This window comes from Neofelis nebulosa, chromosome 6 (genome assembly GCF_028018385.1).
Source record: "Neofelis nebulosa isolate mNeoNeb1 chromosome 6, mNeoNeb1.pri, whole genome shotgun sequence".
NCBI classification, from domain to species: Eukaryota; Metazoa; Chordata; class Mammalia; order Carnivora; family Felidae; genus Neofelis; species Neofelis nebulosa.
Genome location: NC_080787.1, coordinates 47968098 through 47994860, shown reverse-complemented (window position 1 = coordinate 47994860; position 26763 = coordinate 47968098). Strand labels below are relative to the sequence as shown.

At 42.1% G+C, this 26763-nt stretch overlaps 2 protein-coding genes across 7 annotated transcripts in view; one reads left to right on the top strand and one right to left on the bottom strand.

The window, feature by feature from the left end:
* Positions 1 to 3605, top strand: part of PLA2G7 (phospholipase A2 group VII) — a 40055-nt gene extending 36450 nt beyond the window's left edge. For all 5 annotated transcript variants that reach the window (XM_058734169.1, XM_058734167.1, XM_058734168.1 and 2 more), the window contains 3 exons: positions 18 to 188; positions 2421 to 2569; positions 3111 to 3605. In XM_058734169.1, coding sequence (XP_058590152.1) covers positions 18 to 188; positions 2421 to 2569; positions 3111 to 3241 — 451 coding nt within the window. In that variant the 3' untranslated portion in view covers positions 3242 to 3605. The remainder of the gene's footprint in view (positions 1 to 17; positions 189 to 2420; positions 2570 to 3110) is intronic.
* A 468-nt stretch (positions 3606 to 4073) lies between these two features.
* TDRD6 (tudor domain containing 6) lies at positions 4074 to 26763 on the bottom strand. Of its 2 annotated transcripts, none has more exons than XM_058734164.1 (4): positions 20493 to 26763; positions 17842 to 17966; positions 15773 to 15862; positions 4074 to 4354 (listed from the first exon to the last, which is right to left on the bottom strand). In XM_058734164.1, exons 1-4 carry the CDS (start codon positions 26587 to 26589, stop codon positions 4328 to 4330), a joined length of 6339 nt encoding a protein of 2112 aa, XP_058590147.1. In that variant the 5' UTR covers positions 26590 to 26763; the 3' UTR covers positions 4074 to 4327. The 2 variants fall into 2 exon arrangements, with proteins under 2 accessions (XP_058590147.1, XP_058590148.1); XM_058734165.1 differs by lacking the exon at positions 4074 to 4354 and adding an exon at positions 11099 to 11705 and having other exon boundaries at positions 20493 to 26762.

Genomic DNA, 26763 nt, shown 5'->3' with positions numbered 1-26763 from the left:
TCAACAAACACCTGCAGGTGTGGTATTGCCCTGGATGCATGGATGCTTCCATTGGGTGATGAAGTATATTCCAGAATTCCTCAGCCCCTCTTTTTTATCAACTCGGAACGGTTCCAATATCCTGCTAATATCATAAAAATGAAAAAATGCTACTCACCTGACAAAGAAAGAAAAATGATTACAATCAGGTAAGTATTAGTGATTTATTTCATCCTCTGAAAAGAAACTTGAAACTTGGATAAGCATCCCAAGATACCATTGGTAGCCGTCCCAGAGTTGTTACATTCACTGTTTAGACTTTCAATAAGGGAGAATATTAGATACTTTCAGGGTCTAAGAGCCTTTGTGTTTACTCTTTAAAATGCAAATGTTTTGAGTAGTGTTAACATATGTCGTTCATATATTGATCATTAAAATTTGCATTAGGATACATGCTATTTTTATGTAAACACAAGAGCAGGCTTATGCATTTGGGGGGGCGAGGGTAGGGAGAGGTATTGTATCATTAAGCCAGGCTGGGAACTCTTTGGAAAAAAAGTCAGAGCATCTGTTGAGATCGGCAATGTGTTTACCTGTTTGGAAAGAATTTTGAAATTCCCAAAAGCTATAATGGGGCCCCCTTGAGCATCCGTGATACGCGTATATCATGAATGTGAAAAAGAAATCCCAAAAGAGTTTTGAACTCACAATGTGATGTTATAAGGTAGGGGGCATTCCTCTTCTATCTGAAACATGGTTTATTTCAAAGAAGACAAGTGGTGGCAGGAAGGAAACACAAAGAGCATAGGTGATAAACGCTGTGATAGGGTCGGAGAATGGAGTCTTTTCTATCTGATGTAGTCAGAAGACACCTTGGAAGACACGGGAATAGAATTGGCCTTGAAGGATCAAGAGACATTAAACAGATAGTGAGGAGGGTCTAAGGTGGTTTAGTTAAGGACCTCAATTTAGCTTCAAGTTAGTTAAGGACTTCAATATTTTATGTATAAGTCTAATCCTAAAACAGAGGTAATGCAGAACGCCTAGCCTCCCTCAACCCCACTTCCTTACTAGGCTCTTTACCTTTTTCATCCTTTCTCTGCGAGGAGCCTGGAAAGAATAGCTCGTACTTAAGAGCTCATCCTGACTTCCATTTCCACTTTGACACCTGTGGACCAGCTTCCTGAACGCCACCAATGTACTGAAATGCGTCCTGTGGAGGACATAAAAGGCCCAGCAGCCTATTCGCAGCCTCAGCCTTGCTCTCTGCATCCGTTAGACACTGTGGACTCCCCCTGTTTCTCCTCCCCTGGTTACCACACCCCTACTCTTTCCTGCTCCTCCCTCCATCTAGACCGCACCCTCCCTTTCTCCCCGACCCTCTCCATCTCCTGAGGCCATTCCTCCACTGTTGATAGCATCCAGTTTTCTACTCCCAGCCCTCTCATGACCCGGTTCTACCTTCTGACACTCACGTTGTGTTTGGAAGCAGGGAAGAAGGAGCAGGAGGCAGGTGGCTCTGGTTTGAGTACAGATAACTGAAAGAGTGGTGTTTGCTTAGAAGCAGCAGCAAAGTGAAGAGGAAGAGTTGCACCATTCAGGGCTGGAGACATATGTTTTCATCTCGGAATTTCTTAGCTTGGGACGGGGAAACCAGAGTAGAGATGTCTGGCCACAAACCGGGCAGGACAGAATTTGTGTCTTACACCTGAAACCTTGGGAGTAGATAAGACCACCAAGTAGGGGAAGAAGTGGTCTGAGAGCAGAATATCGAGGAATGTCTATATGTATGTGACGAGAACAGAGTTGTTAGGGGAAGAAGGGAAGGTACAAACAAGGGAAAGGAGATCAAAGAAACAAAAGGGGGAAAAAAAAACGGCGATAAAGTGTCAAATGTCTTAGAGGCAGTGGAAAGTGATCACCAAAAAAGGCCATTTACTTGATGTTAGGTAGATTTAAAGAGCAGCGTAAATGATATCTGTAAGGTGTTTACAGCTTAAATAATACAAGGAAAAGAGGTTCCCCCCACCAAATATTTAATCCAAAGTTTAGGTGCAGTGTGTTTTGAATAGCATCACATAGATACGAAGTTAAACAGTGTTGGTAAAGGCTTCTGGCTCTGAGTATACAGTCCCTGCAACACGTGACACATTTTGTCAGCTCAAATTGGGACTATTCTAGCCCACCGAAAAGCTGGAATCATTTCTTCTAAAACCAAGATGCCAAGGAACTCAGGAATCTTTATCTAGAGGGGAAGATGTATAGATACTAAGATGCACAGCCTGTGACCCACAAACACATCTACAGAGATCAAATCTACAAGTTTTGTTTCCTTAGTTTTCACTCAATAGGCTACCTAGACCAGTATCCTTCCTGCACCCTAAGTACCAAAATAATTTTGTCAAACAATGTGATTTATAAACCTCTCATTTCTCTTTCAGGGGTTCAGTGCATCAGAATTTTGTGGATTTCACTTTTGCAACTGGCAAAATAATTGGATACATGTTCACTTTAAAAGGAGATATCGATTCAAATGTAGCAATTGATCTTAGCAACAAAGCTTCATTAGCATTCTTACAAAAGCATTTAGGTAAGAAACTAAGAGTGTTTCATGACACAAACCAGGTGCTTCTTAAGACAAAACTGTTTTATTGCAGTGTGAGTCCCATTTTAACTGTCTCCAGTTGGTTTACAATGTCCCAGAACAGTAAATCAGTTTGAAGAAAGAAACTTGAGAGATTGAGTTTTGCTGCTTCTCATGCTACATATCACAGATAGGAAGTCTACCTGTTAATTTATCTTTGAGGCAGAGCATGAGCAGGGGAGGGGCAGAGAGAGAGAAAGAGAGAGAATCTGAAGCAGGCTCCAGGCTCTGAGCTGTCAGCACAGAGCTCAACGTGGGGCTCAAACCCACAAACCGTGGGACCGTGACCTGAGCTGAAGCCAGACACTTAAGGGACTGAGCCACCCAGGCGCCCTGGAAGTCTAGCTTGTTAAAGGGAATCGTCTTTCTGTGCAGACTTGGTGGCCGTTTGTGGTGTAATTTGTGAGGCTGTCCTGCCACCTAGAGGCACTGAGCTGTCTCATACTCTCCAAAGCTTCATATTCTTGTTAACATTTTTCTCTTCCAGGACTGCAGAAAGATTTTGATCAGTGGGATTCTTTAATTGAAGGAGAAGATGATAATCTTATTCCAGGGACCAACATTGACACAACCAACCAACATGTCACTCTACAAAACTCTACAGGAAGAGAGAAATAGAATTTAGATCAAGAGCACTTTTTAAAAAGCTGTCTAAAAGTGTGTGTATGTGTGTGATTTTAATGTTTGTTTGTTTGTTTTTTCTCAAATAACTCTATTGTAAAATGTAGACTATATCATAACAGTGATTGAAGCTTGTACTGGAATTTTTTTCCTTAAAGGTAAGGAACGACTGCTATGTATAACAATCATACCAGCCTAAATTTTTATTTTACTAAAATGATACTTTTTCAGTGCCAAAATTAATAACTATTTTTACATTCCTTTAGTGGACAAGTATATCAAAACAGGCACAATGCTAATGAAAACATGTTGCAATGACATAACTCCCCCCAAATACAATAAATACAGATTTTTTTTTTTTCCTCTCTTTTCTATTATGAGTAGAATTGAGTTTTGGCAATTTGGTATTCTAGGTAGACTTTGGAAGCACTCCCCTTTGACTTTTGGTCATGGTGAGAAAAATCAGATCACACAGATGATAAAAGCACTGATTTACCGCAGGATTAGGGATACCGTACAATTTCAATAGGAAAACTAAATTAGGGGAGCGGCCAAGGATAAGAATATTGGAGACAAGGCAAAGGCGGCAGATTAAAATGGATTAAAGAGAGTTTATAATTTGTTTGCATTTACTTAATGCTTTATGTCTGATGGATTCCACCTACTCAAGAAAGGTGCACGAGACCCGGGGCCAGGGATTCCAGCTATAACATATTAGTTATGCAGCCGAAGGCTGTGAAGGGTAACGAAGGAAACAGAATTGCTTTTAATTGGTTTGTTTTTCCAATTGGTTTGTGTTTTAAATTGTGTATGCAGTGCTAGAAGTGGAACAGCACAACACACAACACAGGCATACCTTGCCTTATTGCACAGGGCAGATACTGAACTTTTTACACGTTGAAGGTTCAAGACTTCCGTGGAGGAAACGAGTGCGTGCAGCTGTGGTGGAAATAGCAAGAGAACTAGAATCAGACGGGGAGCCTGAAGATGTGCCCGAATTGCTGCAAGCTCGTGATCGAATTTGAACGGATGAGGGGTTGCCTCTTACAGAAGAGCACAGAAAGTGGTTTCTTGAGACGGAATCTACTCCTGGTGAAGATGCCGGGAAGACTGTTGAAATGACAACATAGGATTTAGAATGCAAGGTGCACTTAGTTGACAGAGCAGCAGCAGGGTGTAAAGGGACGAACTCCGATTTTGAAAGAAGTTCTACTGGGGGTAAAATGCTACCACATGGCATCACGTGCTACGGAGAAATTGTTCATGGAAGGAAGTCAATGCGGCAAACTTCATTGTCTTTTTTTTTTTTTAATTTTTTTTTTTTTTAACGTTTATTTATTTTTGAGACAGAGAGAGACAGAGCATGAACGGGGGAGGGGCAGAGAGAGAGGGAGACACAGAATCGGAAGCAGGTTCCAGGCTCTGAGCCGTCAGCACAGAGCCCGACGCGGGGCTCGAACTCACATACCGTGAGATCGCGACCTGAGCCGAAGTCGGACGCTTAACCGACTGAGCCACCCAGGCGCCCCCTTCATTGTCTTTTTAAAAGACGCTTTAAGTGTTTGTTTATTTTTTAGAGAGGCAGAGAGAGAGGGGGACAGAAGATCTGAAGTGGGCTCTGTGCTGTCTGTGCAGAGCCTGATGCGGGGCTTGAATTCACGAACCGTGAGATCATGACCTGAGCTGAAGTCAGGTGCTCAACTGACTGAGTCACCCAGGCGCCCCCATTTTGGGTGCCACAGCCACCCGAGCCATCAGCAGCCTCCTGATCAGTCAGCAGCCATCAGCATGGAGTCAGGACTGTCCACCAGCAAACAGATTATGACTCACTGAAAGCTCAGATGATGGTTAGCATTTTTATAGCAATCAAGTATTTTTAAATTAAGGTATGTACGTTGCTTTGTTTAGACATGCCATTGCACATTTAATAGACTACACTCTAGTGTAAACATAACTCGTATACACACTGGGAAACCAAAAAAGTTATTTGACGTGCTTCATTGTGGCGATCTGGAGCCAAACCCACATATCTCTCAGGTATAGCTGTAAATGGAGGTAAAAAGCTGGCTTAAAACTTCACACGCTTATACGTCGGGCGTCATGGGAAATAGTTTGTTTCCCGATGAATATAAAGATTTATGCCACTCATAGTTAAGTATATTTTGGCTTATGGTCTGGCTCCTATGAATTCTTCACAATTAAGCTTGTTTAAGCCTGTGTGAACAGGATAACCGGGACTTCATAAGCAAACCAGGTTAACTGTAACTATTCCATCCCTACTTATTTTGCTCAGTTAATAAGCAACGGTGTGTTTTGATTTGGCACTTCGGGCTATCCTAATGTTGTAGGGTGCAAAATCGCTCTTTTTGAGAAATTTAATTTCTCCCATCCTATAGCCATTTCCGATTTTTAAAATTTTTAAGAGTTAAACTCTTTAGCAGGACACTGAAGCCTCTCTGTCATCTGGCCCTAATGCATCTCCTCTGACCTTTTCTGCCAGTACCCCACAACTGTATCTCCTACAGGAGTGAACCAAACTTGTCTATTCTCATCCCAGGAACAGGTAACACGCTTTCTCCCTCAGCTCTGTTCAATGCAAAACCCTCTCCTTTCTACTTATTGAAATTACACCCAGCTTTTAATGTCCTTAGTTCTCACCATTAGCCCATCAGGCTTCAGGGTCTGGTAATGTCTCGGAGGCAGGGATCTTTTCCCCGCTCACGGAGCAAACCTCCCTACCCATTTTAGAAATGGATGGTCCTTCCAATTGTGGTGATGGCCCATTCGGTAGCATCTTTGTGGGTGGTACATGCAGGTGCTGACAGGAGAAAGACCCAACGAGTTAAAGGTTACAAATACAATAATGACCTAGTGCGCGCACTGAGTATCTTTCAGGGAAAAGAATACTATTTCTAATCTTGAAAACACTTCGAGAAAGGTTGTATTAACCCCATCTGACGATGAGGAAGATGAAGCCCCAGAGAGATTGTATAACCTGCCCAGGTCACATATCTAATCAGCAGCATATAGCTGAGGTCCTAAAGCTGGGACCTGTCTCACCACCTACACAAAACCACGTTTTCAAAGCATGGGCTTTGAAGTTAGATCGGTCTGGGTTTGATCAGGTTTCTGAGACTCTCCAGCTCTTTGACCTAGAGAGGTTATTTAACTTCTCCAAAAACCTGCAATTTCCTGTGGCGCCTGGGTGGCTCAGTCCCTTAAGTGTCTGACTTCAGCTCAGGCCATGATCTCGTGGTTTGTGAGTCTGAGCCCCGTGTGGAGCTCTGTGCGGACAGTTCGGAGCCTGGAGCTGCTTCGGATTCTGTGTCCCCCTCTCGGTGCCCCTCCCCCGTTTGCATTCTTACTCTCTCTCAAAAATAAATACTCAATTTTCTCACCTATAAAACATGGATAATATTAATACGCCCCTCGGAGTTCAGAATTGAAGGAGAAAATGCACTTAAAGTACCAGCGGAGTGACTGACACATAAGAGCTAATACTGACTTTACTATTTCCCCCATTTTTAGAACTGTGATTCCATTACTACAGATAAACCAGAACCACAGATATTCCACAATCGTATTTCCTATTTGTTTTAGGCTCTCATCACCATTTATTTCTGATTTTTTAAAAATTTTTTTTTAAGTTTATTTATTTTGAGAGAGTGAGAGAACGAGTAGGGGAGGGGCAGAGAGAGGGCCTGACACGGGGCTCAAACTCACAGACCATGAAATCATGACCTGAGCAGAAAACAAGAGTTGGACACTTAGCCAACTGAGCCACCCAGGGGCCCCATTTCAGGTTTTTTACATGAACAATGCTAATGTGAGTTTACAGGGAATTTTTCTTTTCTTCCCTTTTTTTAATTTAAATTCAAGTTAGTTAGCATATAGTGTAGTATTAGTTTCAGGAGTAGAATTTAGTGATTCATCACTTATGTATAATACCTATTGCCAGTCCCAACAAGTGCACTCCTTAATGCCTATCATCCATAAATCCCCCACCCACCCTTCCAGCAACCCCAGTTTGTTCTCAGTATTTAGGAGCCTCTTGGGGCACCTGGGTGGCTTGGTCAGTTAAACATCCAACTCTTGATTTTGACTCAGGTCATGATCTCACAGTTCGTGAGTTCGAACGCGCCTCAGGCTCTGTGCTGACAGCGTGGAGCCTGTTTGGGATTCTCTCGCTCTCCCTTTCTCTCTGCCCCTTCCCTGCTCTTTCTCTGTCTCCCTTCCTCCCTCCCTCCCTTTCAAAAAATAAATACGCTTTTAAAAAAAGAGTCTCTTATTGTTGCCTCCCTCTCTGTTTTTATCTTATTAATTTTTTCCTCCCATATGTTCATGTTCATCTGTTTTGTTTCTTAAATTCCACGTATGAGTGAAATATATTTATCTGTCTCTGACTTACTTCGCTTAGCATTAGACACTCTAGTTCTATCCACGTTGTTGCAAATGGCAAGATTTCATTCCTTTTGAGTGCCGTGTAATATTCCATTTTATATACACATCTTCTTTATCCATTTATCAGTCAATGGACATTTGGGCTCTTTCCATAATTTGGCTATCTTTGATAGCACTGCTATAAACGTTGGGGTACATGTGCCCCTTTGAATCAGCATTTTTGTGTCCTTTAGATAAAATCCTTATAGTGCAACTGCTAGGTCATAGAGTAGTTATATTTTTAATTTTTGTGAGGAACCTCCATACTGTTTTCCAGAATGGATGCACCAGTGTTCATTCTCAGTACAAAAGGGTTCCCCTTTCTCTGCATCCCTGCCAACATCTATTGTTTCCTGAGTTGTTAATTTTTGCCATTCTGACAAGTGTCCTCACAACTGTATCTCATTGTGGTTTTGGTCTCTGTTTCCCTGATGATGAGTGATGTTGAGCATCTTTTCATGCGTCTGTTATCCATCCAGATGTCTTCATTGGAAAAGTGTCTGTTCATGTCTTCTGCCCATTTCTTCACTGGATTATTTGGGTTTTGACTGTTGAGTTTGATAAGTTCTTTATAGATTTTGGATACTAACCCTTTATCTGATGTCATTTGCAAATATCTTCTCCCATTCCATCGGTTGCTTTTAGTTTTGCTGATTGTTTCCTTCACTGTGCAGAAGCTTTTTTTCTTGATGAGGTCCCCCAAATTCCCCTTGCCTCTGGAGACATACCTAGTAAGAAGTTGCTGTGGCCAAGGTCAAAGAGGTTGCGTGTTTTCTCCTGTAGGATTTTGATGGTTTCTTGTCTTACATTTAGGTCTTTCATCCATTTTGAGTTTATTTGTGTATGGTGTAAGCAACTGGTCCACGTTCATTCTTCTGCATGTCGCCGTCCAGTTTTCCCAACACCATTTGCTGAAGAGACTGTCTTTTTTTCCATGGGATACTCTTTCATTCTTTGTCAAAGATTAGTTTGCCATATATTTGTGGGTCCGTTTCCGGGTTTTGTGTTCTGTTCCAACGATCTATATGTCTGATTTTGTGCCAGTACCATACTGTCTTGATGATTATAGCTTGGTAATACAGCTTTAAGTCTGGGACTATGATGCCTCCAGCTCTGGTTTTCATTTTCAACATGACTTTGGCTATTTGGGGTCTTTTCTGGTACCATACAAATTTTAGAATTGTTTGTACTAGTTCTGTGAAGAATGGTAGTATTGTTTGGATAAGGATTGCACTGCATGTGTGGATTGCTTTGGTTAGAATTGCTATTTTAACAATATTTGGTCTTCCTATCCATGAGTATGGAATGTTTTTCCATCTCTTTGTGTCTTCTTCAGCTTCTTTCATAAGCATTCTATAGTTTCAGCGCACAGGTCTTTTACTTCTTTGGTTAGGTTTATTCCTAGGTATCTTACGGGCTTTGGTGTAATCATAAATGGGATAGATTCCTTGATTTCTCTTTCTGCTGCTTCATTATTGGTTTATATAAATGCAACATTTCTGTATGTTGATTTTATATCCTGAAACTTTGCTGAATTCATGGGCCAGTTCCAGCAGTTTTTTGGTGGATTCTTTCAGGTTTTCCACAGAGTATCATGTTGTCTGTGAAGAGTGAAAGCTTGACTTTTTCCTTGTCAATTTGGATGCCTTTTATTTCATTTTGTTGTCTGATTGCGGAGGCTAGGACTTCCAGTACTATGTTGAACAACAGTGGTGAGAGTGGACATCCCTGTCGTGTTCCTGACCTTAGGGGGAAAGCTCTCATTTTTTCCCATCGAGGATGATAGATATTAGCTGTGGGTCTTTCGTATATGGTCTTTATGATGTTGAGGTATGTTCCTTGTATCCCTACTTTCTTGAGGGTTTTTATAAAGAAAGGATGTTGTATTTTGTTAAATGCTTTTTCAGCATCTATTGAGAGGTTCTTATCTTTTCTTTTATTAATGTGATGTATCACATTGATTGATTTGTGGATATTGAACCACCCCTGCAGCCCGGGAATAAATCCCAGTTGATTGTGGTGAATAATTCTTTTAATGTATTATGGGATTCATTTTCCTAGTACCTTGTTGAGAATTTTTGCATCCATGTTCATCAAGGAAATTGGTCTGTAATTCTTTTTTAGTGGGGTCTCTGGTCTGTAATTCTTTTTTAGTGGGGTCTCTGGTCTGTAATTCTTTTTTAGTGGGGTCTCTGTCTGGTTTTGGAATCAAGGTAATACTGGGCTAATATAATGAGTTTGGAAGTTTTCCTTCCATTTCTATTTTTTGGAACAGTTTCAAAAGAATAGGTATTAACTCTTCCTTAAATGTTTGGTAGAATTCCCCTGGGAAGTCATCCAGCCCTGGACTCTTTGTTTGTTGGGAGATTTTTGATTACGGACTCAACATATTTTTACTGATTGTGGGTCTATTCAAATCTTCTGTTTCTTCCTGTTTCAGTTTTGGTAGTTTACACGTTTCTAGGAATTTATCCATTTCTTCCGGATTGCCCAATTTGTTGGCATATAATTGCTCATAATATTCTCTTATTATTGTTTGTATTTCTGCAGTGTTGGTTGTGATCTCTCCTCTTTCATTCATGATTTTATGTATTTAGGTCCTTTCATTTTTCTTTTTGATAAGTCTGGCTAGAGGCTTGTCAATTTTGTTAATTCTTTCAAAGAAACAGCCCCTAGTTTCGTTGATCTGTTCTGTTTTTTTTTTTTTTTTCTATCATTGATTTCTGCTCTAATCTTTATTGTTTTCCTTCTTCTGCTGGTTTTGGATTTTATTTGCAGTTCTTTTTCCAGCTCCTTTAGGTGTAAGGTTAGATTATATGTTTGAGACATTTCTTCCTTCTTTAGGAAGGCCTGGATTGCTATATACTTCCCTCTTATGACTGCCTTTGCTGTGTCCCATATTTCCTTTTTAACTTAAAAAAAATTTTTTTTAACATTTGTTTATTTTTTGAGAGACAGAGCATGAGCAGGGGAGGGGCAGAGAGAGAGAGGAAGTCACAGAATCCAGAGCAGGCTCCAGGTTCTGATCTGTCAGCACAGAGCTTGATGCGGGGCTTGAACTCATGAGCCATGAGATTATGACCTGAGCTGGAGTCGGACGCTTAACCGACTGAGCTGCCCAGGCACCCCTCCTTTTTATTTTTTTTTAAGTCTATTTATTTATTTATTTATTTATTTATTTATTTTGAGAGAGAGGGAGGGATGGAGGGAGGGAGGGAAAGAGAACAAGTCGGAGAGGGACAGAGAGAGGGAAAGAGAGAATCCCAAGCAGACTCTGCACAATCAGCATAGAGCCCAATGTGGGGCTTGATCTCAGGAACTGTGAGATCATGACCTGAGCCAAGACTAAGAATCCCAATCTTAACTGACTGAGCCACCCCAGTGCCCCTCTTTTTTAAAAAAATGAGACTACCACACCTTTAAGGAGAAACTTTATTCAAATGTTGTGTCATATTAGAATACTTCCAAAATCAAACAGAATATTAATCAAATGTTAACTAGACTGACAAGACAAAGCTCAGCAACAAAACAAAAATCTGAAGGAGTTATTGCTAACAAAGCCATCCCTGTAAGTAGTATCATATAATACACTTGCCATAAACCTAGCATTTTCTATTTTAATTTAAACACTATATTCAAAAGAAACAGAAATAGGGGTGGGTTGGTTTTTTTTTGTTTTTTGTTTTTTTAAATTTGAGTAATGTGTTAGCATATTGTTTAGCAAAATAAATCCACCTAACTGATTAGAAACATAACATATTTAAAGGGAGAAGAAAGATCCCAGATCCATATGTACGGCAAAACCACTGTAAATACATTTCGGAGTGGCCCTGAGATCTATTTTGTTTTCAGTGCATATCAGAGTTTTCAAAAATGACAACTTCTTGTGATCATATGCTCTCGACTTGCTCAAATACTCTGCTGGTCTGGGCAAGATGCCACATGTTTAAGAGCAGTTTCAGACAGATTGGCCACGTCTATGGATCCACAGTTAAATTTATATCACCTCCAGACCCCTTTTCTGGAAAAAAAGAGAGAGAGAGAGAGGAGAGAGAAACCTCAAGTTGAGAAAGAAAAACAAGAAAATTATCTACACAAGTGCTACTACAACAAATTTAATGTCCTTTCAAAATGGTGAGAATTATTCTATGGAGAATTATTCCTACAGAAATGTTTTTTGTCTTTTAGCATTTTGGTTCTCACACTCTACCTATTATCAAAGTTTCTCTAAAATATATAACTGGCATATTTTATATTTTTCTAGAATGATGTTAGTAAAGCTGATAACTGAACAGTCCTTTGTTCTCTTTCACTAGTATGTGTTTTTCAAATAATGGGAAAGCCACCAAGAGTGGATTTCACTCTCAATGTACCTCAGTTCTAAGGATCATGTGCTACTTATGAACAAGATCATGCAATAACCACTAACTTCCAACAAATTGAATCTTATCACGAGATAAACTAAAAACCCAGAAAGAAATTCTGAGAGATCATTTAATATATGAAGGTCACTTGAATGTATGAGCTAGTCAACGCTGAGAAAATTCTTTAAAATCCTTTAAAATATAAATTTATCATATTCACAATTTAACTTTCAAGATTAATTCAACCCACAAACAAATTTTCTATGATATTTCAAGAAATCCTCTTCTTCGTTATTTATTCCCAGATGCACATTTAACATTTTTAGCTAAAAATTTTCTACTACTGACATCCAAGGAAATTGATAAACCATTTTTGTTTGAGGATTCAGAATAATGGTACCTTTAAGGCTTGGCAATCTGTTGATAAAAGCTATTTTCTTTTAAAAACACAAATCACCTTCGATTGTAGTGCAATCTAATGACATGAAGTAGAGATCTTTCCCCACAGTTTGGAATACAGCCTAACAAAAGGAACCTTTGGATTACCACCAATTCTTTGTTACAGACACAAAATGATTAAAATCAGAAAGGGACCGTAGATAAGCCAGAAAAAAATGGTAAACAATGAAAAACTAAGCCTCTTGAAAGTGTGGCAATCTGATTTTGTAGTGAAGAATCACCCAAGAACATTTTCTATCCTTCCAATACTCATTTCTCTGGAACATCTCTACTGGAGGGTCCCATACCGGGAGTAAAGTAGCCTTTTCCAATTTTCAGCTCCCAATCTCCCACAACTTTGGTGTCTGATGCCTTTCTCAAAGGGCTCCTATGCAAACACATTATCCACGGTGAGCTACAGATCCTTTACTAAAGACTTACTGAAGAGGGATATTTCTCCTATATTCCTTTCAACAAATAATAGCATTGTGTGTATGCATGCAGTTTATACAGAAATTGATTCATGAGACATATTCTTACAATAAAATGAAATCTCTCACATACAAAAAAAAATCCTTAAAAAATGCAATCAGATCACAGTGACTTGACCAAAAAAGTCATGCATAATTTAATACCTCACAATATCCACTTGTAAAGGAAAACCAGCTTATTTGTAGACACATATCTAAGAGTTCCTTCAAATTTGAGGAAAGGATCATTTAATAAATAAAATTAATAACCAAATTTTAAAAAGTAAAGCCTTATCCATAAGTAGCTTCTATATTTGCTAACTGATGTAAAAGCCAGTTGTGTCTATACTATCTTATGAACACTCTGAGTTGCCTTACATAGTTCTCTATTTGGCAGGCATAGGGTAGTTTATCCAAATAGAATCCCATATGTGTACATCTATGCATTTGGCTGTGGATTCTTGAAAAGTAATGAATGGAAAAGATCAGAATGTAAAAGAAAAACTTTAGTAAATACTTATGCAACCTAAGTGAAGCAAGCTGTTATTTTTGACAAGTAAACAAAAACATGAAATTAATATAAGAAGGCGAAGAAAGATGTTCAGTGGTTTTTCATAGTGGAAAAATTTCAAATGACTTAAATGTGCACCACTACAAGAAATGGTTTAACAAATGACTGACCATTTGTGTCATATAAGATTATGCAACTATGGCCTTCTGGCTGTGGCCAAGATGGAGTAAGTTGACTATAGCCTGCCTCTCTTATACTTGCTACAACTAAAAATTCTGGAAAGTATACAAAAAGTAACCGTGGGCTCTGAAAAGTAAATAGGAACAGGCAGATTGAGGACTGAAGTAAAAACCTGAATAATGACTCATAACAGGGGTGGATTCACAGATGTTTCCTTCCTTCCTTCCTTCCTTCCTTCCTTCCTTCCTTCCTTCCTTCTTCCTCCTCCCTCCCCTCCCCTCCTTCTTCTCTCCTCTCCTCTTCATTCCTCTCCTCTCCTCTCCTTTCCTTTCCTTTCCTTATTTTTTTCCTTCTTTGTCTCTTAGTTTTGACTTGAGCCTGGACCAAATCAGAGCTGCCCCGCCTGTGTGGATGGCAAAACTCTGAGGGAGATCCCTATTTCTAGCCAGCAGATTGGGAAAAGAGGCCCCCTGAATGCTAGAAAGTGACGAACGAATGGGAAATCTCTTCACTATTTTTCTTTTTTACCTTCTGACCCTGTCATGAGAGCAGCCCCAACTGAAAGTCTGAGAGAAGACTCTGACCAGTGGAACGGGAAAAGGGCTGTTTGTTATCTGGAAATGGGGGGTGGGGATTGATTTTTCTTGTTTCTCTCTCTGCTTCACTCCAAAGGCAGGCTCAGTCAAACAGAACTGCATGACAGCAAAGAAGGAAACCTTGAGAGAAACATACTCTCTGTCTAGAGGAGCAAGAAAAAGAGCCCCTAGGAGCTGGATTAAAGAAGATCCTTGAGGGACACCTGGGTGGCTCAGTCAGTTAAGCGCTCAACTTCAGCTCAGGTCATGATCTCACAGTTCTTGAGTTCGAGCCCTGCGTCGGGCTCTGTGTTGACAGCTCAGAGCCTGGAGCCTGCTTCAGATTCTGTGTCTCCCTCTCTCTCTGCCCCTCTCCCATTCACACTCTGTGTCTCTCAAAAATGAATAAACATTAATAATAATAATAATAATAATAATAATAATAAAGAAGATCCTTGAGGCCAGCAAGTGTGGAGGAAATCTCAGAGAGAAAAGGAATTGAAAAATATGAATCCCTAATACTATAAATGAACTGATATAAATCCAAAGGTCAACCCTCAACTATGCATATGCAGAAGAGAACCAAGTAAAGATAGCAATCTTTAACAGCCGATCTACTATATAAACTGCTACCTAAGTCCCTGGGAGGCTTATGCTCTGGGCGGATGCAAACACCAAAGCAAAGTCTCTGAAAACTAAACTGACATTGGAACCCACAAGCAAAGAAGGAGAGACAGAACTTGTGGTATGAACCCAACTGGGTTGACCACCTGCTAAAATAAAGACTTCAATATTTTCTAGAAGATTTTAATAGGATCCAAAGTCTTGCAACATAATGTTCAAAACATTTGGGACATAATCCAAAATTACTCAACATACAAAGAACTAGGAAAAGCTAATCATATTTCAAGGTGATCAGTAGATGGCAAGCCCTGAGGTGACCAGATATTGGAACTATCAGATACATACTTTAAAGTAAAAACGTCAACAAATGTCAACCAGAATAAACTCAAATGCCCAGATATTATAATGGCATGGGAAATTGAACACAAAATATAAAATATAGAACACAGAACACAAAATATAAAACTATGCAGAATGAAATCAATTATGCACAAAACATTTCGATGACATACGTACATTCCATATAAACAGAAAAATTATGAAATAAAATGAAACCGATCAAGCTCTTTGTCTTAGATGGATGTATTATAGGTGATAGATACTTTGTTTCAAATTTGCCATTTTTCCAGATTTTCTACATCAGATGTATTTTATAAAGATCTCAGACACCAAACAATTTTCATTTTTAAAATCCCCCTCTTCCCCAAATCAAGGTATAGAACATTAATAACCAGTTTGCCCAAAGGGATGCTTGGCATAAAGTCCAGAATCACTGATTTTGTTATTGCTCCTTTTCATTGTCATTAATTCCAGTATTAGTATTCTTTTTTCTTGATTATTCCCAAACACAAGGGCTTTGGAAATAGTTTAAACTACCTTTCAAAATGAAACACAATGCTCTCATTAATTAGTATTTATATCCATACCTCAGATGGACTCTTATCTAATTTGGGTATGCCATTCCAGACATTCTCAGGGTTCACTATCTCCTCCATACCATTTGAAAGGTTCAAAACCTACAAGAGAAAAAAGGTATTTAATAAAACTTGGTAGTTTCCAAAAACTGTAACTGATTTATGGACCATGGCAATCCTTCTTCAACTGAAATACCTCAAAAGGCAATGAAAATAATTTTATTAAACTTCAACTTTACGCTTTTAACTCTATGGAACTTCTGGTCAAAAAACATATTGAGTATGCCTAGATATCAAAGGTAGCTAAAAATGGGATCTTAAGAAGCTCAACATTTTGTGGAGAAACAGATCTCTAAGCAGATCATTACATCGTAGTAAGTACAGACCTCTGTAGCAGGAGAAACGGGAATATAATATAGGTATAAAGTTTTTGGTGTGTGGGGAGGGTGAAGAGATGGAGAGATTTAGAAATAATGCTAGTGAATGCTCCCTGGAAGAGGCAATGCAAAACGAAAATGAAGACGCAATGAAAATCTTCCAAAAATAAGTGAAAATCGGGGCACTCAGGTGGATCAGTTGGCAAGAGTCTGGTTCTTGATTTCAGCTCAGGCCATGATTCCAGGATCATGGGATTAAGCCCTGCATTGGGCTCCTCGCTGAGCACAGAGCCTGTTTAAGATTCATTCTCTCTCTCCCTCTGTCCCTCTCTCCTGCTCACACTCTCTCCTCTCTCAAAAAAAAATAAAAATATTGCAACTACGTGGATGGAACTGGAGGGTATGATGCTAAGTGAAATTAGTCAGTCAGAGAAAGACAAAAATCATATGACTTCACTCATATGAGGACTCTAAGAGACAAAACAGAGGAACATAAGGGAAGGGAAACAAAAATAAGGTAAAAACAGGGATGGGGACAAAACAGAAGAGACTCATAAATAGGGAGAACCAGCAGAGGGTTACGGGAGGGGTGTGGGAGGGGGGATGGGCTAAATGGCTAAGGGGCACTAAGGAATCTACTCCTGAAATCATTGTTGCACTAGATGCTAACTAATTTGGATGTAAAATTAAAAAAACAAAACAAAACAATAGTGGAAATTAGGTGTCTTTGTACTATCTTCATGATTCTTCTGTAACCTAAAACTCTTCCAAAAATAAGGCCTATCTAAAAATAAAATAATAACAAAATAAAAATAAAAGTGAAAATGAGCCAGTGTGGGAGGGGGATAGAATACAAGTGACTGGATCTGCATTATGAAATATATTGAAGAAGCCCTGGGGAATGATATATATAAGAGAAAGCAAGCAATTTGGTGCCCATCCAATATAAGTTACAAAACATAAAGGAGTGAACCTAAGACTGGAGAAGAATACGGACACTCAGCCCTAGAAGACCTCAGGTCCCCTAGAGGACCATGCCATGTTAGTGAGCATGGCTTGGCTTTTCTATCCTAGACCACTGGCTCTCAAATTTTAATGGTAAGAGAATGCTCATTCCTGGTCCTACCCCCAGAAATTCTGTAGTAGCCAGCCAGGGCAAGGTGCAGGAATCTACAGCTTAAGAAACCCACCAGGTGATTCTGACACAGGTGGTTTTTTGGGACCACAGGAGAAACTCAATCAACTGGACGTCCCCAAGAAGTTTTACACACAGGAATTCTGTCGTCAGATTTGCATCTGACAAGTGTCACACTGGTAGTGTAGAGACTCAGCTGAAGGAACACTAGAAGAAGTAAACCAAAATAGGTTAATAGAGTAATCCACTTGTAAAATAAGGGACTTCACACCAAGGCAGTGACAGTAGGTGTAAAAAGTTTTAACTAAGTGATAAGAAGTGGAAAGTGTGACTGATAGGATTTGGTGACTGATAGGATTTCAGAGGCAAGGGAGATACAGGAGTCGGGGATGATTTCTTGCCAGGATGCTTACATCTGACCTTCGAGATGAGTTCTGCACTGCACCAAATTTTTAAGGGGAATGATCAGGTAAACGTCTGTTCAAGTGCATTTTCTAGTCTGGTAAAGTTGGCTAAAATTTCCTCAACAGTCAGTATCTTTTGAGATAAAGTGCTTCCATTTCACTTACCCTTGTGCCTTCTTCACCTATTTCCAGAATCTCACATTTAGACCATGTGTTTCTTAGACTTGACCACACAACACACTTGGATCCAACAGCAAATCCTTCCAGAGTGTAGGTCTTCTCTGCTTGAGCTGCCAAATTGAATAAAGACTCAGTGTGTACCTCTTAATCCCTTGATGTTAAATACACAAGCAAAGCATTTTCTTATCTGCATTGACTATTCCTATATAATCAAGGTCATGGATGGTCTCAGTCTGTATCTTTTCCTGGATTTTATTTTAAATTCTTCCAGGGCCCTTTCCCAACAAAATTCCTTATCGCTTTCTTCAAAAAATACCAGCATGATGTGATGCATCTTTTAAGAATATGAATCTGGGGGCGCCTGGGTGGCTCAGTTGGTTGGGCATCCAACTTCGGCTCAGGTCATGATCTCAGCGCTTGTGAGTTCGAGCCCCGCGTCGGGCTCTGTGCCGACAGCTCAGAGCCTGGAGCCTGCTCTGGATTCTGTGTCCCTCTCTCTCTCTGCCCCTCCCTCGCTTATGCTCTGTCTCTCTCTCTTTCTCAAAAATAAGTAAAACATTAAAAAAATATATATATGAATCTGATTCCTGACTTCGAAACATACTGTTGGCAGCTGATTATTGTTGCCACATGTGATGTGGTCTATGGTTACAACAGCTGTTTCTGAAGCAGCATATTACAAATTGGTAGACATTCTTATTTTTTTTTTTTTTAATTATTTTTTTTTTTTTAACGTTTATTTATTTTTGAGACAGAGAGAGACAGAGCATGAACGGGGGAGGGGCAGAGAGAGAGGGAGACACAGAATCGGAAACAGGCTCCAGGCTCTGAGCCATCAGCCCAGAGCCCGACGCGGGGCTCGAACTCACGGACCGCGAGATCGTGACCTGGCTGAAGTCGGACGCTTAACCAACTGCGCCACCCAGGCGCCCCCAAATTGGTAGACATTCTTATCACAGAGCTATTACTTATTATTAATAAAATGTGGCAAGGGGGACTAAAAACCTAGGATAATATTTAAATGAATTGTAGTACAGCCACTGAATGGAATCCTAGAGAGTTAAAATATTTTGAAAACATGTTTAAGGGATTAAAATGCAGGATTTGACACTATGATAATATGATTTCTTTTTAAAAAAAATTTTTTTTAACGTTTATTTATTTTTGAGACAGAGAGAGACAGAGCATTAACAGGGGAGGGGCAGAGAGAGAGAGAGAGACACAGAATCCGAAACGGGTTCCAGGCTCTGAGCTGTCAGCACAGAGCCCGACGCGGGGCTTGAACTCACAAGCGCTGAGATCATGACCTGAGCCCAAGTCAGGTGCTTAACCGACCAAGCCCCCCAGGCGCCCCAATAATGTGATTTCTATTTAGTTCTTCAAACTGTATGTAAATAGACACAGGGTGAAAGACAAAAGGAAAGAAGTGCACTGCAGCTTTAATAGCGGCAGGCTTATGGTGATATGGGAGATTTTCATTCTCCCTAGACTACTGTTTTCTCTATTTTGTATGATGGCTCAAATTTAATAATCTAAAAATTGACATATGGGGCACCTGGCTCGGTCGGTTCAGCGTCTGACCCTTGATTTCGGCTCAGCTCATGATCCCAGGGTCTGGGGATCGAGCTCTGTGCTGAGCATGGAGACCATCTAAGATTCTCTCTCTCTCCCCACCTCTGCCCACCCTCCCCCCACCCCCCAGGTCACATTCTCTCTCTCAGATAAAAATAATAATAATAATGATAGTGAGTAAAAATTGACATATAAGAAGTCTAACATTGATTATTTCCCAAACCCTAAAAGTTAGGCATTTCGTGTAACTTTGTTTTGTTTGTTTGTTTGTTTGCTTGTTTAATTTAGAGTGTGAGAATCTTAAACACACTCCATGCTCCGCGCGGAGCCAGACATGGGGCTCAGTCCCACGACTCCGGGATCACGACCTGAGCCCAAATCAAGAGTTGGATGCTCAGCCAACTGAGCCACCCAGGGGCCCCCATTTCATGTAACTTTTAAATCTTATTAAGTAGAAAACGGCAATACATGTAGTTTACTTAAAAAGTTCATACTAAATTTTCTGCAATATTTACTCATGGCCGGTCTCTTGCTTGGTTACTATAAGCTCCCCAAATCTAGTGTTTGTTTAGGGGTTTCTAAATAAATGACAAGGTGTATGCATGAAACAAAATGGTTAAATTTGAAATCTCTGCAAAAATGATCCCTATCGTCAATTCACGCCTACAGTAGTGCTTAGCAAAAGAACAACATGTTTTTTTAAGACTTACCAAAAAACGGAACTTTTGATTTTAAAGATTATTTGCTTACATTTGAAACCTGATTACTTTTTGGAAACACTGGTTCTAAGCATTTTATTCTTAAACACAAAATTAATAATTTAGCAGCATTTCATCCAGCCTACAAGGTATGGTTCTACATTGATTTCGCAACTTCATCTCCCCACACTTAAAATGCTCGTCATGAAATCCAAATCTGATTCTCTTTTCAGGTTTTAATCTTTTCCCCAAAAAATTAATTAAGAAAAAAACAAGGCAAAAAGTAAATAAGAATTATTGTCTTTAAGACAAGTAGGTATTTTTTGAAAAACACTAAGTTAAGTAAAAGTATAAGAAATTACATACCTGAGACATGATCTTGTAAAGCATTATTGCGCTTCCTTCCGTCTCTGGATTCTTCTTCGGAGAACAGAGTCAGTGGTGAAATGGCATCTCTGCTTTTGTACTCTGTAAATTCTTTTTTATATATGTTAATTTCAATTTGCCTGTTGGGATCGCAATTCATTCCATGTAGGTGCAAGGGTAACCTAGGCTGGTCGTCAAAACATTCCATACAACTTGACTTCCTTGTGTCCTCAGCGCACATGGGGTCTTGGGCTCTCTGACCAACTGGTAGAGACAAAGGGTTTATTTTGTCGTCTAAACACAACTGGGCTGTGGGTAATTCTAGTTCCGGCTGTTTCTCAGATTCACAGTTGAGGGGAAGCTGCACTGTAAACGGATGCAGGGTGGCTTCTGTGTCACAGCCTTGGGGGAGGGGCACAAGTGGAGGCACCCGGCCTGGCTCTTTTTCTTCATCCCCGACTAGAGAATGCTGTAACTCAATGGACTCCAGCTCCAGGAACTCTTTTGATTCATCATCAGGAGAAAGTGGCACCTCAAGTGAGTTCAGTTCTAATATCTCCTTTGTTTCACTAGCCTGCAGTGGTAGTAACATGTTAAATCCTGTCATGAGGTGTTTATCATCAAACTTTGCTTCGTCGACCAGACGGCACTCTCTTTTACCTTCCAGTACCTCGACGCCAATTTTATCTTTGCATGGGTTTTCGAAAGCTTCAAAAAGGTTGTCAGTGTCAGGGTCATAGAACTTAGTTGGTTTGGCTTCAGTGATGTTTAAATCTTTTTCAGTTCTTTCAGAGAGCTCATCTGTCTGTGACTCGACATATAGGGCTTTCTCTTGTCCAGCTTTACTACTTGGTTTCTTAAATCCAACCTCAGGACTGAGGGACCCAAGAGCTCCCTTTATCTCCGGGTCATGTTTTTCATAGGGCAGAGCACTGTTACTGATGCCAATCTTAGAATATTTCTTCATCTTCTGGTTAATACTTTCGCCTTTGCTTTTCAAGTCAACGATTGCTAAAGGGATATTACAAACATCCCTTTTGATTTCTAATATTGTTATCTCCAACACATCTTCTGTTACTATTTCATAAAAATAGTCATTTCCCTCTTGAGGGCACGTACCTTCTGAAATATTAAATCCTGAGAGGCAACATGGAAAGGCTTGCATGGGAACCACCAAGAGTTCAGAAGGGATATTCCAGAGTGCTTTGGGGTCCACGCAGTCTTCGATGTTTCCAAAGTCCACAAGCCTGACAGATACCAGATAATCATCACAAATATTGGTGATAAGTGCCCTGTAATAATGCCCATCTTCTCTATATCTCACTATGCAAGGATCTCCGATATGAGGGCATGGGACACAACTCCTCCAAGCCGTTACTTGTTCTCCAGCGGTTTGTACTTCTGCTTCTAAAAACTGAAGTTTCTCGGTATCAGCAAACTGACACCAAAAATATTCAGGTCCATCTATCACTGTGGCATATGCTCTTATCATCTTCATATTTGGGTTGTACCAGTTAAGAAACAGTGAAGTGCCAATGTCTGTTTTGTGGACAGACTTTGAACAGGCACCTTTAATGATTTGGTCAGAAAGTCCTACTTGAGATTTTTCACTGAAAGCATATCTGCTAATCATGTCTTCTGCTATGATCCCATGTTCATCAGCAAGAATAACTTCCCATCTGTCTTGGAACTGAACAAATTCACATCTTATTTGAACCTCGTCTGTCCTTCGGGAAAAGTAACGCGTCACTGCCTTACAGTTTAAAATCTCAGGAGCCCAAAGTCCCCTCAAGGAGCAATGAATGCACAGGGCTGGTACCAGTGCGTTAAGAAGGTCCAGCTTACCTATCTTGTTAGTATGGACCACAGAAACATTGCCATAATCTATAAACTGTACACACAGAAGGTCATTGGGTTGTTGTTCCCTGACCACAGCCCGATACCACAAACTGTCTTCTGGAAAAATGGCACATGTTACATCTCCTCTCTGCAAAGGTGGACCTGAATAAAATTCTGGCCTGGTCCTAACATCGTTTAATCTCTCTGAAAGACTAGTGATTTCAGCTTCGTCATCTGTTAGTTGAACATAAAAGTCTGAAAGGTCATTTATGTGGGAAACATACACCACTGTTTTAAAGCCAGGCATTATAATCTTCTGAGGGAGCTCAGAAAATTTTAGAGGCAAATCTTTGTTACACGAATCTCCTATGTTTCTCTCTGAAAGGGTAGCTTCTAGTCTTGTGGCTTTCAAAGGTGACTCAGCAAAACTTTCTTCTTTCTTCTCGGCTGTGAAGGGACACATTTGATTATCTTTATTTCCCACGGAGTCCTGATACTGAGTGACGAAGTTTGTCTTGGTCAAACTTCGTAAAAGCTTGGGTTCCCTACATGCTGGGCTGGTCTTAGATTTGTGTGGTTCTCCCAAGATCTCCATGCTACATAATGCAGAGTTCTCTACTGATCTACTTGAATACTCCGTAGGTGACAACTTGAGATTTTCCTTCTTTACTTCAAGAGTTTCTGTCGCGGTGAGGAGATCTTTGCTTTCTTCTTTTTTTCTTGTCCCACCCTTGTAGCCAAGTACCCCTAACTTCTCATTGATATTAGAGTTGATTTGGATACTGTCGTCATAGAGTTCTATAATCAGTCTCCCATCTGGATCTTTTGCCACCACCAAAGCCTTCAATGACTTATCTAAAACAGTCTCCTGGAACCATGTTGTAATTTCGTCTGGTATGTGAGCGGGTATGTCAGACAATGAACACTTAACAGCTTGCATGGGCAGAAGTAAGACATCATACGCATCCCTAGGTAGCAGAAGCAGATCATCGCTGGTCACAACATGTATGTTTCCAAAATCAACAAAAAAGACTTTCTTTGGTTCTTTTCCTATTGTCATCCCCCTATACCAGTTTCCATCAGTGTACCTGGCAAGGCACAAGGTTCCAGGGGTCAAGGGGGATGTTTTTAAATTCGGCAAAACTTTACTCAATTGTGTAATATTACAGGACAACTGTTCTAAAATATTTGCGTTTCTTCCCAGTTGGCAATAAAATGTCCAAGGGTCATCCACATGCGTTATATACACCAATTCTTCACTTCCAATTTTCATCTCGTGTGTCGAATAGTAGTAAGAATGTAGCTGAACGGAGGACTCCAGGGGCTTCTGAAGTTTCACTGGCCTTGCGAGTCTCTTTTCTACCAAAAAGTGGCAGGCACTCTGAAACGGTGTTAGCAAATCCACTATGTTAAACAGCTCTTCGTCATGCGCTGAAGCCAAAGCAAATACTGTGCATTTCAACTCGAGATTGTCTTCCCATGCGTTGTCTACAAATTCCCTAAAAGCTTGGATTGCCTTTTCATTCCAAGCAAAAGGATTTTGACCCGTTGGTTGAATTAAATTATAAAGACTGCACCGAAAAGCCTGAGCCTTAACCTTGAGAAACTCTTCACTAATTGAGCAAATATTCTTCACAGCTACCACATCTTCGTCTCCATAATCTACAAACATTACTCTGACGCGCTGTGAAGATTGTGCCCCGCGGATCACAGCTCTGGACCATTTTCCATTTACCGTGCGTTTTGCCAGACAAGCGGGGGCGGTCCCCTGGTAAGGAGCAGCTGTATTCTCGCAGTAGTCCTGGATATCACACATCAAAGTTTTAAAGTCTTGAATGTTCCTGGTCAGCTGGCACCAGAAGCAGCCAGGGTTTTCAACAGAAGACACTTTGACTCCTACTGTACTTCCGACTCTCACCTCTCCTTTACAAGGAGAGTCTGGCGTAATTTCCAGGAAGTTCTGCACTAGAGGAGGATAAACAGATACTCTTTTTTCTTTCTCCTGCACCACTAGTCCAGCTGGGGTGTCTGCAGCGACTGGTGGATCAGTCAAAATTTCTGCAACAGAGCTAGTTGTGTTGTCTCTCTGGGCCTTCTGTTCTACGTCTCCCCTCTTGGCAGGAGAGATTTTGCTATTCTTGGCAGTAAAATGGTTTGAAACACGCCCTGGAGAATGGGCACTTACGGGAATGTTCTCCTGTGTTTCAAATTCCTGATACTTTGCATATCCGGCTTGAGCCATTACCTTACTAATGTTTTCTTCCCCTGTTCTTGATTCATCAAGAATCTCAATAACATATTGCTTATCCTGCTTATCAAGGACATGGATAACCAATTCTTTGTGGAGCACAGTCTTTTTGAAAAAGGAAACTGCCTCCTGGCTCCAGCTTTTCCCCAAAGGCCAAATATCGGCCAGCGTGCACCTCAGAGCCAACACTGGCAGTCGTCTAAACTGAGGAAGCAGCATCCTCACGTCGTACCAATCCACATTTTCCAAACTGCCCCGGTCAACTAGGAATACGGCCACACTCTTGTCATCTAATCTGGTGACCATGGCCCGATAATAGCCGTTCTCTTTCCATTTGACACAGCAAAGGTCATCGGGTTTGGGTTTCAACACCACCCCCTCCAGCTTACTGGCTGAGGAATAGAACCTGCACATCCTCCTCATCAGCTTGCTGAAGGTGCCCTTGTGCTTCCTCAACCTAATCCAAAACTCGGACGGATTTTTAACAAACTCTACCTGGGCATCATAGAAGGCGTTTATCTTCAACCTGGTAGATCTTAAGGCCGGGAGTGGAATCTCTTCATCCGCTTCTTCAGCAGGAGACTGAGACTGAAGAGCTGTGGCTTGTCCCTTCTCCTCTTCCTCCTCTTCTTCCCCTTCCTCCTCCTCCTCCTCCCTTCCCTGGCTCTGCAGGAATTGGTCGGCCAGGCAACAGGACTGTAGCCCGAATACACAGTTCAGGTTGGTCCCATCTTCTCCATACAGAGTGACATAATACACGTGCTCAAAGGAACAGTAAAATTCAATCTTGGCATTCACCGCCTGGCCCAGTATCAGTGTCTTCAGGTCACCCACCTGTGACCGAGACCAGCCTCTCCCACCGTCCCAGAGCCCATACAAGGCACAGGGGTAGGTCACCACGGGCATTCGAAAATACTCGGGCAGCAAGTAGCGGAGACTGCTGCAGCTCACTAACTCCTTCCTTCCATAGTCTACGTGGAGCACCTGGGCACAGCGCTGGGGCCGAAACGTCTCCAGCAAGAGCGCTCTGTACCAATGTCCGTCCAACCCACAGGAGGCACACGGAGAGCCAGGCTTGTCTGGGCTCTCCTCCCTCTCCTCCCGGGTGGCACTGGTAGAGTTCTCATCCCCCGTCCCCGTGGAACCCCAGTATATCTGGGCCATGCTCTCGGACAGGCGGTGGATCTCCTGCGAGAGGCTCCGGAGCTGGCAGTGAATGCGGTGGGGGTGGCACACCTGGGTCACCACCACCGGCTCCGTCACGCCCAGCTGCAGCTGCGGGTAGAAATAGTCCAGGCCAGGGTGCTCCTGCTTCGGAGGGACTCGCGGGAGGACCCGGGCCCCCGAGCCTAGGCCGGCAGCGGCCGCCGTCACGTAGCGCTTGAGAAGCGAGCGGAAGAGGCTGTCGGGCACCTGCCGCGCCAGGCTGAGCTCCTGCATCTGCTGCGACAGCCCGGGCACCTCCAGAAGGACCAGGCGATGGAGCAGCAGCACGTCCAGCACGCGCCCGTGCACCTGCCCGCCCTGCAGGCTGCTGAGGAAGTCCACGGCGCCGGGCGGCCAGTGCTGGGGCTCGCCCCCGCCCGCGCCGCCACCGTCCGCCGGCACCAGGCCGGCCAGCACGCAGCCCAGCACCTCGGAGGGCAGGTGGAAGAACTCGCTGCGCCCCGGCGCCAGGGAGCCCGCGTCCGCCGTGACGGTGCGGCCCTCGTCGAGCAGGAAGACGCGGCTCTCCTGCGCCTGCTGGCTGACCACGCGGCAGCGGTGCCATACGAGCCCCACCTGCACCAGGCACAGCTCGCCCGGAGAGGCCGTGGCGCTGCCCGGCGCCCACGGGAGGCGCGTGGCCGCCGCTTCCTGAATCTCCCGGTTCAGGCGCAAGTACTCCTCCCGCCGCTCGCCCACCAGCCCCCAGAGCTGCACGGGGATCACCTCAGGGCGCACGTCCACGAACGACACCCGCAGGACCAGCGAGGTCCCCGGGGTGGGCAGCCCGGGCGTCGAGAACATCTCCGTGGCGCGGTTCCGCGCTGGCGCACCCAGCCGCCAGGCCCGCCAGCGCCCCCGCACCCGTGCCGAGGGAGGGACGGCCCCACGGCCCCAGGCTCCGGGCACAGAGGGACCGGGAAGGACGCCCGGCGAGGCACCCCCACGGCGAGATCCCCGACGCCGGATCTCCGGGAC